Source organism: Symphalangus syndactylus, chromosome 14 (assembly GCF_028878055.3).
Source record: "Symphalangus syndactylus isolate Jambi chromosome 14, NHGRI_mSymSyn1-v2.1_pri, whole genome shotgun sequence".
Lineage (NCBI taxonomy): Eukaryota > Metazoa > Chordata > Mammalia > Primates > Hylobatidae > Symphalangus > Symphalangus syndactylus.
Window position 1 is genome coordinate 37,143,058 of NC_072436.2, and position 14,762 is coordinate 37,157,819.

General features: G+C 40.7%; 1 protein-coding gene and 1 non-coding gene across 6 annotated transcripts in view; both read left to right on the plus strand.

The window, feature by feature from the left end:
* Nucleotides 1-14,259, plus strand: part of PTCD3 (pentatricopeptide repeat domain 3) — a 32,480-nt gene extending 18,221 nt beyond the window's left edge. Inside the window, exons 10-24 of one of the 5 annotated variants that reach the window (XM_055243592.2) lie at nucleotides 843-930; nucleotides 1,306-1,366; nucleotides 1,650-1,735; nucleotides 2,985-3,129; nucleotides 3,765-3,815; nucleotides 6,787-6,876; nucleotides 7,222-7,250; nucleotides 8,464-8,570; nucleotides 9,324-9,402; nucleotides 9,496-9,586; nucleotides 10,443-10,528; nucleotides 10,992-11,140; nucleotides 12,632-12,673; nucleotides 13,097-13,255; nucleotides 13,584-14,259. In XM_055243592.2, the coding sequence (XP_055099567.1) occupies nucleotides 843-930; nucleotides 1,306-1,366; nucleotides 1,650-1,735; nucleotides 2,985-3,129; nucleotides 3,765-3,815; nucleotides 6,787-6,876; nucleotides 7,222-7,250; nucleotides 8,464-8,570; nucleotides 9,324-9,402; nucleotides 9,496-9,586; nucleotides 10,443-10,528; nucleotides 10,992-11,140; nucleotides 12,632-12,673; nucleotides 13,097-13,255; nucleotides 13,584-13,674 (1,354 nt within the window). In that variant the 3' untranslated portion in view covers nucleotides 13,675-14,259. Of the gene's footprint in view, nucleotides 1-842; nucleotides 931-1,305; nucleotides 1,367-1,649; nucleotides 1,736-2,984; nucleotides 3,130-3,764; nucleotides 3,816-6,786; nucleotides 6,877-7,221; nucleotides 7,251-8,463; nucleotides 8,571-9,323; nucleotides 9,403-9,495; nucleotides 9,587-10,442; nucleotides 10,529-10,991; nucleotides 11,141-12,631; nucleotides 12,674-13,096; nucleotides 13,256-13,583 lie in introns of those variants that run through there. The other 4 variants (XM_063617563.1, XM_063617562.1, XM_063617564.1 and 1 more) reach the window with 4 other exon arrangements.
* LOC129463341 (small nucleolar RNA SNORD94) lies at nucleotides 12,011-12,147 on the plus strand. The gene has a single exon (XR_008651129.1). It is a non-coding gene; the product is annotated as a small nucleolar RNA SNORD94 (small nucleolar RNA).
* Nucleotides 14,260-14,762: the final 503 nt, after the last annotated feature.

Consider the following 14,762-nt stretch of genomic DNA (forward strand, 5'->3'; position numbering starts at 1 on the left):
ACTGACCAACATGTGGACATACACAGCAGTTTGAATGAAAGGTAATAACTTAATTATATTGAAGATTTGCTAGGTGTCTAAAAGGAGTATATTTCATGTGAATGTCTGGAGAGGGAAAGCTACCATGATTATCTAAAATTGTTATTGAAGTGATGAATTTGATAGGATGAAAGATTAAATTCCTTGGGGTAAGCTGGACACAGTGCCTCACGCCTGTAATCCTGGCGCCGTGGGAGGCCAAGGCAGGTGGATCACTTGAGGTCAGGGGTTTGAGACCAGCCTGACCAACATGGTGAAACCTCATCTCTACTAAAAATACAACAATTAGCTAGGCGTGGTGGCACGTGCCTGTAATTCCAGCTACTCGGGAGGTGGAGGCAGGAGAATCACTTAAACCTGGGAGGCGGAGGTTATGGAGTGAGAGAAGTGTTAAAAGTACATATGCTAGAATATGCCAGAAGGATCCAAAAGAAACCATTTTGCCTCTGGGAAGTAGTATCTGAAGATTGAAGAAAGGTGAGGAAACTTTACTAGGGACTTTGTCATACAGTTGCATCTTGTTTTTAATAGCATAGATATTTATATACTTGTTTACAAACTTTTCATTTTCAATTCTAATTCTGCCACTTAACCTGCAAAGCCCTGACAACACATTAAGATCGTTAAGTCTTGATTTTCCCCATTTTCAAAATGATAATAACCATAACGCCCTGTAAGAATTGAGATAATGTATGTAAAGTACTTGGCACATTGCCTAGAACATAATAAACCGTCAGTAAATGGTGGTAGCTCTCATTGGTATTTCCTGTTGCCCGGGTTCACATTTACTCTCTTGTGTCTAGAGCAAAAAACAACGCTGAGAGAATCTTTTCTCTAATGCCAGAGAAAAATGCCCATTCCTATTGCACAATGATCCGAGGAATGGTGAAGGTACATTTGTTTTATTTATTTTTGTCTTTCATTTCCACTGATCAGGGTGTTTCAGCCTCAGAACCACTAACATTTTGGGTCAGGTAATTTGTGAGGTCTGTCCTGTGCATTGTAGGATGTTAGTAGCTCCCTGGCTTCTACCCACTGGATGTGAGTAGTACACTCCTCCCCCACTTTCAGTTGTGACAAATAAAAATATGTTGAGGCATTACCAGTGGATAGAAAACCCCACTGCACTAGAGTATGAGCTTCATGAGAACAGGAGCCTGATCTGTTGAGCCTGAGCTATATTACCAAACTCTGAGACAGAAATGTGCAAGGACTTCTTAAGTAAATGAATTTGATGATGCTTAATTTTTCGTTTTCCTTTTCCAGCACCGAGCTTGTGAGCAGGCATTAAACTTGTACACTGAGTTACTAAACAACAGACTCCGTGGTGAGTTTAAGAACTCCCCTCCGTCCTTTTCTCCGTTTCCTTCTTTCTCTTAATTGTCTGTGTGAAGACTTTGGATTTTGCCTCAGTCATTGGCCTACACTTTGCCTTTTCCTGACGCATAGATGATTGAAGCAAGAGTAGAGATCCAGAGAGGAGAGTAGTTTTCCAGTTTTGTGGACATGTGATTAACCAAGGGACACATAGGAATGACTGCTTTGCCTTAAACTCAGCCATTTAGGGATTAATCTTCAACCCCAAATTTTATCATTTTATTCTTTTACAGCTGATGTATACACATTTAATGCAATGATTGAAGCAACAGTATTCGTGATAAATGAGAAATTTGAGGAAAAATGGAGTAAAATACTGGTAAGGAGGAATCCTCAGTTTATTTTTTAATAGGGCTTAAATACTCTTTACCAGAAATACATGGGCTGGCCAGGTGTGGTGGCTCAAACCTGTAATACCAGCACTTTGGGAGGCTGAGGTGGGCAGATCACCTGAGACCAGGAGTTTGAGACCAGCCTGGCCAACATGGTGAAACCCGTCTCTACTAAAAATACAAACAATTAGCTGGGCGTGGTGGTGCACACCTGTAATCCCAGCTACTTGGGAAGCTGAGGCAAGAGAATCGATTGAACCCGGGAGGTGGAGGTTGCTGTGAGCAGAGATCGCACCATTGCACTCCAGCCTGGGCAACAGAGCAAGACTGCATCTCAAAAAAAAAAAGAAGTACATGGGCTGGAGACAGCATTGATGAGCATGTGTATGGCAGTCACTGTGTAGCAGTTACCTGTTCACTACCCTTTCCGCAGCCCTGGAACTCAGCTGTGTCTGGCATATAAGAAGAAAAAGTTACTTGACCCAGAGTATACAGCTAGAATTCTGGACCATTTTATTCATTTATTTTCCATAGTAGTTTTTCTGTTACAAAGTAATGCATATTTGTTGTCAAATCCTATCAGGTATAAGTTCAAAAAGTTGAAATCACTGGGTTGATTCTTGCCTAGTAACTTTAGAAACGGCTGGGCATGGTGGCTCATGCCTATAATCCCAGCACTTTGAGGCTGAGGCGGGTGGATTACCTTAGGTCAGGAGTTTGTGACCAGCCTGACTAACATGGTGAAACCCCGGCTCTACTACAAAAATACAAAAATTAGCCAGGCATAGTGTTGCACGCCTGTAGTTGCAGCTACTCAGGAGGCTGAGGCAGGAGAATCGCCTCAACCCACGAGGCAGAGGTTGTAGTGAGCCAAGATCACACCACTGCACCCCAGCCTGGGCAAGAAGAGCGAAACTCTGTCTAAAAAAAAAAAAAACACTTTTTTATATCATACTAGTCTATTATTTTTGCATCTTTTCTTGGAAAACTCTCCTAGGTAGAAGACTGAAGACAGTTGACCACCTCTATCAAGTGGGGTGGGTGTTTGAATTAGCAGGCTCCTTTAAAAGGCAGAATCATGGAACCTGCTAATCAATAAACAGTTCTTAAAATAGGGATATAGTTACTAACCTGCTTTAAACATAAGCAAGCTAAATTCTTTATTCTGTATGAAACATAGATTATTGGACAGATTACCCAGGCACGAAAGATACTTGTTGTTTTTTATTCAACTAGGAGCTGCTAAGACACATGGTTGCACAGAAGGTGAAACCAAATCTGCAGACTTTTAATACCATTCTGAAATGTCTCCGAAGATTTCATGTGCTTGCAAGATCGCCGGCCTTACAGATTTTACGTGAAATGAAAGCCATTGGAATAGGTGAGGATGCGCCCTTGAGTTCTCTGAGGACAGAGACTGTGCCAGCCAGAGGTTTCAGGGCTACATAAGCAAAGAGCTTTAAATTATCCTTCTGCTTACATAATATGTTGGAAATTTTCTTTCCACATTTGGCACATTTAATTACATGTACTTATTATAGTGGGAGTGCCTTCATCATCTTAGTGTTCATTAGTATTTTAGGTACTTTGTTTATGGATCTGTTGAATCTGAGGAGAAGTGATTGCTTTGAGTTAGCTAGTTTTAAATTCATGACATTTTCCTAGCATAATTAGGTATTTGAACCTAAGTGTGTGCTAGTGTATTGTATATTTTTCATTAATTACTTTATTGAAAGTTGCTTTGGGAATCAATTCACTTCAATATGTTTTACTGTTCTCAGTGAAGAATGTGACTAGTAAGTATTTGGACTTTCAAAAAGTGATACAGTCTTCATGATAGTTTTTCACCTTTACATTAATGAGTTGGAAAATATCTTTGTTCAAAGGAATAGAAATGCATATTTTGCTTAAATATTAACAATATGTTTTTAATTCAGTGTGTCTCAGTAAACTATATTTTGGATTGCTGTGTTTTTACCTCACTGTTTATTTTTTCTATCTACCTGGTAATTTGAGAACCCTCGCTGGCAACATATCACCATATTATTCAGCTGTTTGATCAACCTGGTATGTATGGCCTTAAATTGTGTTAATTTATATAGAAAATTGACCAGCTTTCTTGAATTTATGTGATTAATTGTTGTAGGTTATCTTCTCTGCATATGAATTAAGAAAAGAGAATTTGTAAATTAACCTGTACAGCCTGAGCAGAAAGTTGTGGCTTTTTTTTTAGAGACAGGATCTTGCTCATTGCAGCCTTGAACTCCTGGGCTCAAACAGTCCTCCCTCCTCAGCCTCCTGAGTAGTTAGGATTACAGATGCCCACCAGCATGCCTAGCTGATTTTTTTTTTTTTATTGGACAGGGTCTTACTACCTAAAATTATTCTTGAGGGTAGCAATCTTGTTTGTGGTCTAAAACTTGAGCTGGAGGGGTGAGGGTTATGGATTGTAGTGGCAGTGATGTTGTACAAACAGGAATTGGGTAGAATGTATTTTGGTTGAAGTTCCTTTCGTTCTCTGGAGCTATGCTATTTAATACCGTAGCCACTAGCCACATGTGGCCAGTTAATTAAAATTAAGTAAAATAGGCCGGGTGCGGTGGCTCACGCTTGTAATCCCAGCACTTTGGGAGGCCGAGGCGGGCGGATCACGAGGTCAGGAGATGGAGACCATGGTGAAACCCCGTCTCTACTAAAAATACAAAAAAAAATTAGCCGGGCGTGGTGGCGGGCGCCTGTAGTCCCAGCTACTCAGAGAGGCTGAGGCAGGAGAATGGCGTGAACCCAGGAGGCGGAGCTTGCAGTGAGCCGAGATTGCGCCACTGCACTCCAGCCTGGGCGGGCGACAGAGCGAGACTCCGTCTCAAAAAAAAAAAAAAAAATTAAGTAAAATAATAAATTATTTTGTCACATTAGTGCTCAGTAGCCATGTGTCTAGTGGCTACCATGTTCAGTGATGCAGATTCAGAACATTTCCATCTTTGCCAAAAGTTTGTGGACGTTGCTGCTCCAGAGGAAAGGTAAACTTATTGTGAAGCGTTTTGGGAGGACCTCAAGGCACCATTCGTTGTCCACTTTTAGGTCAGTTCCAGTGGGAGCTCTGCTCTGTAGATGGACTTTGAAGAGAGACACACCTGAGCTGAGATGTCCACTCTACAATTTATTACCAGCTATGTCAAAGTGACTGGATACCTACCTGAGGAATAGCAGCAGGGTGTGGTAGTTAAATGAGTTCCACACCGTGTCTGCTACTGTGCTTGGAAGGCACATATGAGACACTCAAAATCTTTTGGGTCTTATCCATTATCCCCAGCCTAAGAAATAACCCTTGAGTTCAGAATTGACAGTTCTAGTCATTCTTTCTTGTGGATAGACTATAAAAATTACAGAAGGGAACTTGATTCTCTCTGGTTTGGAGGACTAACTTTGTGAAATCCATATCCTCACCTGTGTAGGCAAATTTTATCTTTAGGAAAAGGAACCAAACAGTTAATTGACTATACCTTGGAAACAGGTAAACAGTTTCCATAATTGTGTCCCCTAAAATTTTATTCAACCTTGGTGAGATTGTGATGGAGCTACTATTTCTGATCCCAAAGTATATTCCTTTCCTCTATAACTCTCATCACTGGTTCAATTGCTAATCAAAGTCAGATGTACTTACATTTCATAAGTAACAGCCAGGACTGGGGGATGGGGGATCTGGGGGAGCTGTGTTGGTTTGTCTTATGTATATAAATTGCCTGTCTGCAACAGTAATTTTGGCTTACGCCTGTAATCCCAGCAATTTAGGAAGCCAAGACAGGAGGATTGCTTGAGCCCAGGAGTTTGAAACCAACCTGGACAACATAGAGAGACCTCCATGTCTACTAAACATGAAAAAAGTATCTGGGCATGGTGGCGCATCCCTGTAGTCCCTGCTATTCAGGAGTATGAGGCAGGGGGATTGCTTTTGGCCAGGAGGTTGAAGCTGCAGTAACCTGCGTTTGTCCCCCTGCACTCCAGCCTAGGTGACAGAGCAAGACGCTGTCTCAATAGTAATAATAGTTTCTAGGAATTTACCCAAAAGAGAGAGCCTCAAATAACCTAGAAACAATACATTGAAAAGAGAATATTATGTAACTAATAAAATTAAGAATGTTAGCAAAGGGAAGCATGCCTGAGTAAATTGTGAAACTCTATCTGTACTGTCATTACAGCTCTACTACCACGACATACAGCACAGGTAGGGAAAGGAGTGTAGAGAAATATTTGACTGGGAATATTGCAGATGATTTTCTGACTTATTAGTGCTCAGCTCATGTTATTTTTAAGAACTGCCCTGTCCATTAATTCTAGTTTACTTTTTCTTGACCTCATTCTGATTATATTTAAAGGGAACACAAATGATTACTAGCAAAAACCATTTTTGGCCGGGTGCAGTGACTCATGCCTGTAGTCCCAGCACTTTGGGAGGCCGAGGCGGGCAGATCACGAGGTCAGGAGTTCAAGACCAGCCTGAACAACATGGGGAAACCCTGTGTCTACTAAAAATACAAAAAATTAGCCAGGCGTGGTGACAGGGGCCTTAGTCCCAGCTGCTCGGGAGGCTGAGGCAGAAGAATCACTTGAACCCGGGAGGCGGAGGTTGCAGTGAGCCGAGATTGTGCCATCGCACTCCAGCCAGGGCAGTAGTGCAAGACTCTGTCTCAACAAAAAAAAAAATTTGTTTTTCTAAGTATGCTGGTTTGGTGAAGGAGTGTGTGTTACTGTCTGCCGCCTACTCCAGTAAGCCAGGCTTCATATGAAGAGACTAAAGGAAGGGGAAAGTCTCAGTGGAGCACATGAACAGAGACCAGTGATTATTCCAGATTTTACAGAGAATTGCTCTCTGCAGGGTATAGTGTTTCCTTTAGCAAGCATTGGTCTCCACCCAGGTCTATGCGAGGACCCAGGCTGGAGGTGGAGGAAGGAGAAATGTGTCCCTTTGTATTAGGTACTGTGAGTTTGGTGGTGGTAAAGGAAGTGGATTAAACACATTTGCTTTCTTGTTCTGCAGGAAACCCTTCAAAGAGATCATCCGTCATCATTTATGATATAATGAATGAATTAATGGAAAAGAGATTTTCTCCAAAGGACCCGGATGATGGTATGTATAGCAATCACTTGTGTTTTCCTCCTCTAAAGACAGAGGGCCGGTTTCCCTGAGTGCCAGTTAGAGGCCTTGTGATCCCTATAGCTTAGAAGTATTTTTTTATTATATTTTTAAATAAATTTGAGTACATAGTAGGTATATATAGCTTAGTAATATTTGCCATGATCTTTCTGAGAAAGCCAAAATGTCTGTGGCACGTTCCTGACTCTCTTAAGTTTTTACGTTCTTAGCTTTATCTTGATGTTACCAGTTTTGTTGGCAGGATTTTTGTTAATGTTACTGACTTGAAAATATATTTTATCCATTGTAACCAAAACTCTTGTGAACTTTGATTTTCAGATAAGTTTTTTCAGTCAGCCATGAGCATAGTAAGTATCATTTCTTTATTAATTCGCTATCCATTTCCTAAATTAATCTGTAACTGGAGGGTTCTCCCTGGTTCTGTTCACTTTCTAACTCTTGTGTTCATGTCTTTGCTTCTGTTTTTTCTTCTTTCTCTAAAATCTGTAATTTGTTTTTCTTTGAAATGGAGGTTCACTGTGTCACCCACGCTGGAGTACAGTGGCTCACCGCAACCTCTGCCTCCTGGGTTCAAGCAATTCTCCTGCCTCAGCCTCCCGAATAGCTGGGACTACAGGTGTGCGCCACCATGCCTGGCTAATTTTTGTATTTTTTTTTGGTAGAGATGGAGTTTCACCATGTTGACCAGACTGGTTTTGAACTCCTGACCACCTCCCAAAGTGCTGGGATTACAGGCCTGAGCCAACACGCCTGGCCTAAAATCTGTACTTTTCAATCTCATACTATCCCTACCCTTTGTTTATTGTTTACATTGACGTTTTTCATGCCCCTAAATATTATGAATTTTCATAATATTTCAGATTTGCCTGTTAGTAAGTTAAAATTGATAATGGTTTTTATTTTAGTTTGTTTAATCATGCTTACCATAGGAAACATTTCAAGCAGTTTTAGGATGAACCCAGTTCCCTAAGGGTAATTTAATTGCTTTACTATTAGTTTGGTGCAAAAGTAATTGTGGCCTTTGCCATTACTTTCCATGGCAAAAACCGCAATTACAAAAGCTGCTACTTTCAATGGCAAAAACCACAATTACTTTTCACCAACCTAGTATTTAGTGTGGATCCTCGCAAGGTTTTTACTGTGGGTACTCAAGTGTATGTATATCCAGGCATACTTTCAGGGTGTTTTATTTATTGACAGCAATCAGTATTTCATAGTAAGAACTATAACTTAACTTTCCTGTGAGTAGATTTTGGAGTTACTTCATGGAGATTTTTACTAGTCCAGACTCTGCACTACAGGTGTCTTTTGTGCACTTGACCAGGTGTTGTTATAGGATTAATTTCTAATGGTATAATTGCTAAATTAAAATAATACTATAATAAATTTCACAGAACTTGGGATTTGTCTCCCCCCCATTTCTTGTAACTTATTTGCTGTCGACCAATAATACGTTGAGTCAACATTAAGTATTTTCACAAGATGCTCTACTGTTTTTATTTATTTGTGAACCACTAGCTGACGGTATCAGAGTGATACTTACTACTTGCAAATTTTCAGTGCTCATCTCTCAGAGATCTAGAACTTGCCTACCAAATACATGGCCTTTTAAATACCGGAGACAACTGGAAATTCATTGGACTTGAACATCATCGTAATTTCTATTAGTAAGTGTGTTGGAAACGTATCCTTTTTCATGAGTTACCAGATTCTGCAAGTGGGAGGCTGTTGACGTCCCTTCATACCTCACCTCTGGTTTCAGGCAGCATGCCAATGATCAAATAGGACATGTTAATTGAGCACTTAGGAATTAAAGCAATGGTAAAACTGCCAGATTTGAAAGACTAGTTTGTGTCCTTTAAGGGTTTTCTTTTTTTTTTTCTGCAACACTGTAAAATCCACATATCTTTTTCCTCTACCCACTCTCATTTTACATTTTCAAGTTGTTATAGCATGGTGAGCCCTGAAGATTTCCTCTCACCTCCCTTGCTTTTGTATTCAAAGATCAAGATACTGGAACCCAGAGATACTCCCTAAATGGGTTTGCTTTTAGGCAGATAAGAACATGAATTTAAGAAGGCAGCATGTTAACAGATGTGTGAGAATTGTTTTCTGTGTATCCAAATCCTTGTTTCACGTTGCATGTTTTTAAAATGAATTTGAAATTCAGTATCTATTCACTATGACCTAAGAGTATACAAAGGAAACAGTTAGAAATGACCAGTCGAGGGTAGGGTGTTTAATTGAGAAGTCAGCACATACTGGCAGCTCTTAAACCAAATAATTGGCTCATTTAACTTCAAGTTGTAAGTATTTTGAAATTCTTTGTAACATATAATACGCTGTAATTTAAATCCTTATTTCCCCTTTTGTTAGACACAGGGACTTTAGACTAAACACACTTTTTGCCTTCATCACAGTTCCAAGTTCTTCGATTTGATTTGTCTAATGGAACAAATTGATGTCACCTTGAAGTGGTATGAGGACCTGATACCTTCAGTAAGATAGTTCATTTATTACTTGTTATTTATCATTCTAGATGAATTGGGTTTCTGCAGATTAATGCTTTAAAAATGTGTTTGTCTTAATCAGGTCTACTTTCCCCACTCCCAAACATTGATACATCTTCTCCAAGCATTGGATGTGGCCAATCGGCTAGAAGTGATTCCTAAAATTTGGAAAGGTCAGTTTTACTTTTTATGTGCCCAAGTGCATCTCACCTCAGTATCCTCTATTTTGATAAGGAATGTGCTAACATTACTGTTAGGGATGAAAACTTCCATTTTGACTGAACTGAATGTGTTAGTTGAGATCTACTTCAAGGTCATGTGCTCATGTTGCATGTTGGCTATCAGGAGAAAAATTTGTTGAAAATGACTTAAGTCAGTCCCTTCGTGACATAGGAATGAGCTGAGTTTTGTGCACCTGTTGTGGGATATGACCCAAAGAAAATAAATGCTAATGACGTGGCAGACCCTAAATCTGAATAAAGGTTTTTGACCCGAAAGCCTGTGTGATTCCTCTGTGCCATTGTTGCCTCACTTTGCTAACCACAGTCAGTGATGATTATGTTTCCAAGTAATAGCCATGAGCATCACGAATCACGCGCATGTGTGTCTTATGTGTATAACTTGGCTGCAAAATGAAATAGATACTCTGTATCTTTCACTAGGTGACTACTGTACTATAAAGTCAGTAGGCTCTAGTCCTGCCCTCCTGCTTCACACGACTGCTCTAATGAGTAATAAAAGTATATCAAAAATTCCCAAGTGCTATAAAACAACGTCTTACCACGTGGAGCTGGTGGCCGCTCCCATGTAGTGCACATGCCGTGATGAACACGTCACTGGAACAAGGCCCAGGCATTGGCTTTTACATTTGTTCCACTGTGAATCCTGGTGGGTTTCTGGAATCCTGGGATAAGCCTAGAATAAATAACAGCAACTTATTTTTACCCACCAAAAAATAGGTTGACAGTGAACAAGAGAGTGTTGGTTTTACATAACAATGATCACTCCTTATTCCTTTCTTGTTTCAAGATAGTAAAGAATATGGTCATGCTTTCCGCAGCGAGCTGAGAGAAGAGATCCTGATGCTCATGGCAAGGGACAAGCACCCACCAGAGGTAGGCCTGTAACTCACCAGCCAGTATATCCTCCCATACTGAGGTCTTCTTAAGGCTAGTTTTCCCGGTTTCACCTGCCATTTTGGAGAGTTCTGCCACCCAAACCCATATTTGAGTGATGATACATCTAAACATATCTTGCCCTTAGCAGAAATCTTTTCTTAAAGTTGCCCTTTTTCCTGTAGTCCAAAGCAAGCAACATGAAATTAGCTTCTGTCTTCAGCTTGCTTTTTAAAAAATCTCCATCTACAAAGGAAATGCATAGCTGAATTTGAAAGTTGTGGCTAATCAAAATACTTAGGACAGGGTCCTTTTTTAATTAAATTACTTGTGTGCTATACACATAATATATTCAAATGGTAAAATGCATTGCTCAGATTTTAAGGATCCTGTGTTAAGTCTCCTGAACTGAAATTCTCATAAAATCAGTTAGGCAGTTCTGCTGACTCCTAAAGCTTCTCAGCTTCAGGTGGCATTTGCTGACTGTGCTGCTGATATCAAATCTGCGTATGAAAGCCAACCCATCAGACAGACTGCTCAGGATTGGCCAGCCACCTCTCTCAACTGTATAGCTATCCTCTTTTTAAGGGCTGGGAGAACTCAGGAAGCCTGGTGAGTACAGTACCACAAGTATACACTTAGAAGCTTTTGTATTTGGATCTAAAACATTGACCCACGCTGGTAGAGGTTCTTTGATTTGGCCATATAACAAGTATTTGATTCGGGAACTTGCAAATACCAACTAAAAAGCAAACTTTTGGAAGAAGACAATATGCACGATGTAGTTGAGATAAGGCATAGTTCTCTGAAACCATAGGCTGAGAATTGTCTTTCTACTTTCTGTGTCTATGGACAAGTCAGTCACTAAACCTCATTACTCCACTTGACTAAAGGTCAAAGAAATATATGATCAAAGAAACGTAGTTTTGAAAATGTTTTGGTCATTTGGGTTATTGAAGTATTTTTGGATGCTTCTCCCATCCCACTCTCCAGCTGAAAATGTGGGCTGTGTACTTAGACTTCTGGAAGCTGGCATTTACGCACATTAACTAAACTTGGCCTTGACCACAACCCATCCTTGGTTGGTGCCACTGTGTTCTGGTTATGTTTTTATCAGCACTTCATTCACATACTAATTTTTAGTGTTTGTGAATGGGAACCTTATGCATATTCATGTTTCCAAAAATGAGCAAAAGGATCTTTTGTAGAGGTAGTGACAGGTGGTTTTCCTGGATTTTGTTTTGTATATAAATGTGTGTTCTGAGAGTCATAAGTGGGGGGTGCTTGTGCATGGCTCCTTGTACAAGAAAGTAACTTTATTTGAACATCTGATTGCTAGTCAGCTATCTCCAGGAAAAGATGATGAAGGCTTGTTTTTGAGGTGTGGCTCACGTCTCTAGCAACTATACTGCTAGTGACAGAGACGTATGACATTTGCATTTGGTTGTTAGCGCAGGCAGTTTGGCACACACTTGATACGACCAGGCTGTGATGATTGGCGCAGGGGTACGGACCTCAGCTGAGTCATGGGAGCTGAATGTGTGTGTTTCTCCTTTGTCCTGCGTGTGGCAGGCTGATGGGGAGCACTTACATGAGACTGTTGCCTCAATCTGAGCCTGCACTTCATAACAGAATTCTAAGACAGACTGAACCCCTGCCGTACTTTGAGAGAGGGAGACAGCATGGTTCTGTTCTATGCCTCTTTTCCAGCTGTGCACAGGATGGATTCCCTCCTTAGAAGGACAGTGGTGATCCCTTTTCCAAAATGCTTGAGACCAGAAGTGTATGGGGTTTTAGATTTTGGAGCATTTTTGGATTCGGAATATTCAACCTATACCAGCAAATCTCGACATTGGCAGCATATCAGATTTACCTGTGAAAATTGCAGTGTAGATTCGTTTGGGGAGTTTAAGCACCTGCGGTGATTCTCATGTAGACACAGGGCTGGGAGCTAGTAGAGCCCACAGATGTGTGTCTTTGGGAGCTTAACAGTATAGTTAAGAAAAGGGCATTTAGTCTCTGATTTCAGAGGGAAGACAGCTATAGTATCTGATTGCCTTGTTTTTCTAATAGTATTCATAATCTTCTTCCTTTCTTGAGCAGGAAAATGTTGGGGCTTTTCAGGAAGCATAATAAGATTCCTAGGTAAGTTGAAATCAACTAGCTCTCTTTGGGTACAGCCTGGAAGTAGCCACATTTGGAATTTCTTCACCAGCCTTAGCCACTACATTTGGGCACTCTGCTGTTAGGCAAGCATGCCGTCAACTCCCTACTATCCAGGGCATCCTGAGGCAAGCAGTTTTTTATCTGTGCTCATGGATCATCATACATTGGGGCTACATTGAATAGATCATCATGAAGTCATATTGAATGAATGCTGATAATCCCTTTGGCCCTGTAGACTTTCTAACCTCACCGCAAACAAATAAAAATAAATGTTAGACTTCATCTAATTTTGTCTCCAGAAATACTGTTGGGAATTCTATTACTGAACTTACACTGGATCTTGCCTATAAATATTTTACTGAAGGGGTTGGAGAAAGTTCACACTTTGCCTTTCTTTTACAGAAGTGAGTTGCTGAATGAGCTTATGGACAGTGCAAAAGTGTCTAACAGCCCTTCCCAGGCCATTGAAGTAGTAAAGCTGGCAAGTGCCTTCAGCTTACCTATTTGTGAGGGCCTCACCCAGAGAGTAATGAGTGATTTTGCAATCAACCAGGAACAAAAGTAAGTGGGCACCATGAAGCAAAGTTTGTAAAATGGAGACCTTTCGTCCATCTGCCCATTCAAAATGTTCATAGCTTTCTATCCCTTCTATTTCCTTGCAAAAAGTCAGAATGTAGTAATTTAATGACTATTTCATTTGTCATGCAAGTCAGGAAAGCCTATAGATTTGACTGTTAGAACATTTTTGTTTCTAATATAGTTTGATGCAGCTACAGGGTCCCTTTTTCTGATTTCAAAACTGACAGGCTATAGGTGAGTGTCAGAGACACCGAGAACCCCAGCACCCAGTTGAATTGCAGTGTAATCCTCCATTTTCTTTTCTTAACAGGGAAGCCCTAGGTAACCTAACTGCATTGACCAGTGACAGTGATACTGACAGCAGCAGTGACAGCGACAGTGACACCAGTGAAGGCAAATGAAGGTGGAGATTCAGGAGCAGCAATTGCCTCACCATAGCTGCTGGAATCACACCTGAGAACTGAGATATACGAATATTTAACATTGTTACAAAGAAGACAAGATACAGATTTGGTGAATTTGTTACTGTGAGGTACAGTCAGTACACAGCTGACTTATGTAGATTTAAGCTGCTAATTTGCTACTTAATAACGATCTATTAATGCACCATTAAAGGCTTGGCATTTAAGTAGCAACATTGCAGTTTTCAGACACGTGGTGAGGTCCATGGCTCTTGTCATCAGGATAAGCCTGCACACCTACAGTGTCGGTGAGCTGACCTCACGATGCTGTCATCGTGCGATTGCCCTCTCCTGCTGCTGGACTTCTGCCTTTGTTGGCCTGATGTGCTGCTGTGATGCTGGTCCTTCATCTTAGAAAGGTGTTCATGCAGTTCTATCACAGTTGGGGTTGGGTCAGTAGTTTCCCAATTTCAGGATATTTTGATGTCAGAAATAATGCATCTTAGGAATGACTAAACAAGATAATGGCAGTTTAGGCTGCACAACTGGTGAAAATGACTGTAAATAAATGTTGTAATTAGTGTACACATTTGCATTTCTGTTAATATAGCCGCTGCCATAGTTTTCTAACTTGAACAGCCATGAACGTTTCATGTCTCCCTTTTTTTTGGTCTATAGCTGGTACCTATTTTAGTGGTTGAAATGAGAGCTAGTGATGACAGAAGGATGTGGAATGTCTTCTTGACATCATTGTGTATTGCTGGTAATCAAGTTGGTAATGACTACTTCTAGCAGCTCTTACTACTATGACTTAAATGGTCCTGGAAGGCAGTAAGTGGAGGTTTGCAGCATTCCTGCCTTCATGAGGGCTTCTACCACTGACCACTTTGAACATACCTGGCTCCCAGATTTACTTAGGTACCCCATGAGTTGTCCACATGAGCAGCTTCATTTTTACCTTGCCAGAGTTGACAATTATGGGATGCTCTAGTCTACTTATACTTGTGTTCCCATCTGTCTGCCATCCTCTGAAGGCCAGGACCCAGTCATACATCCTTAGGAACCAAAGTATGGTTTGTGTTTTCTCT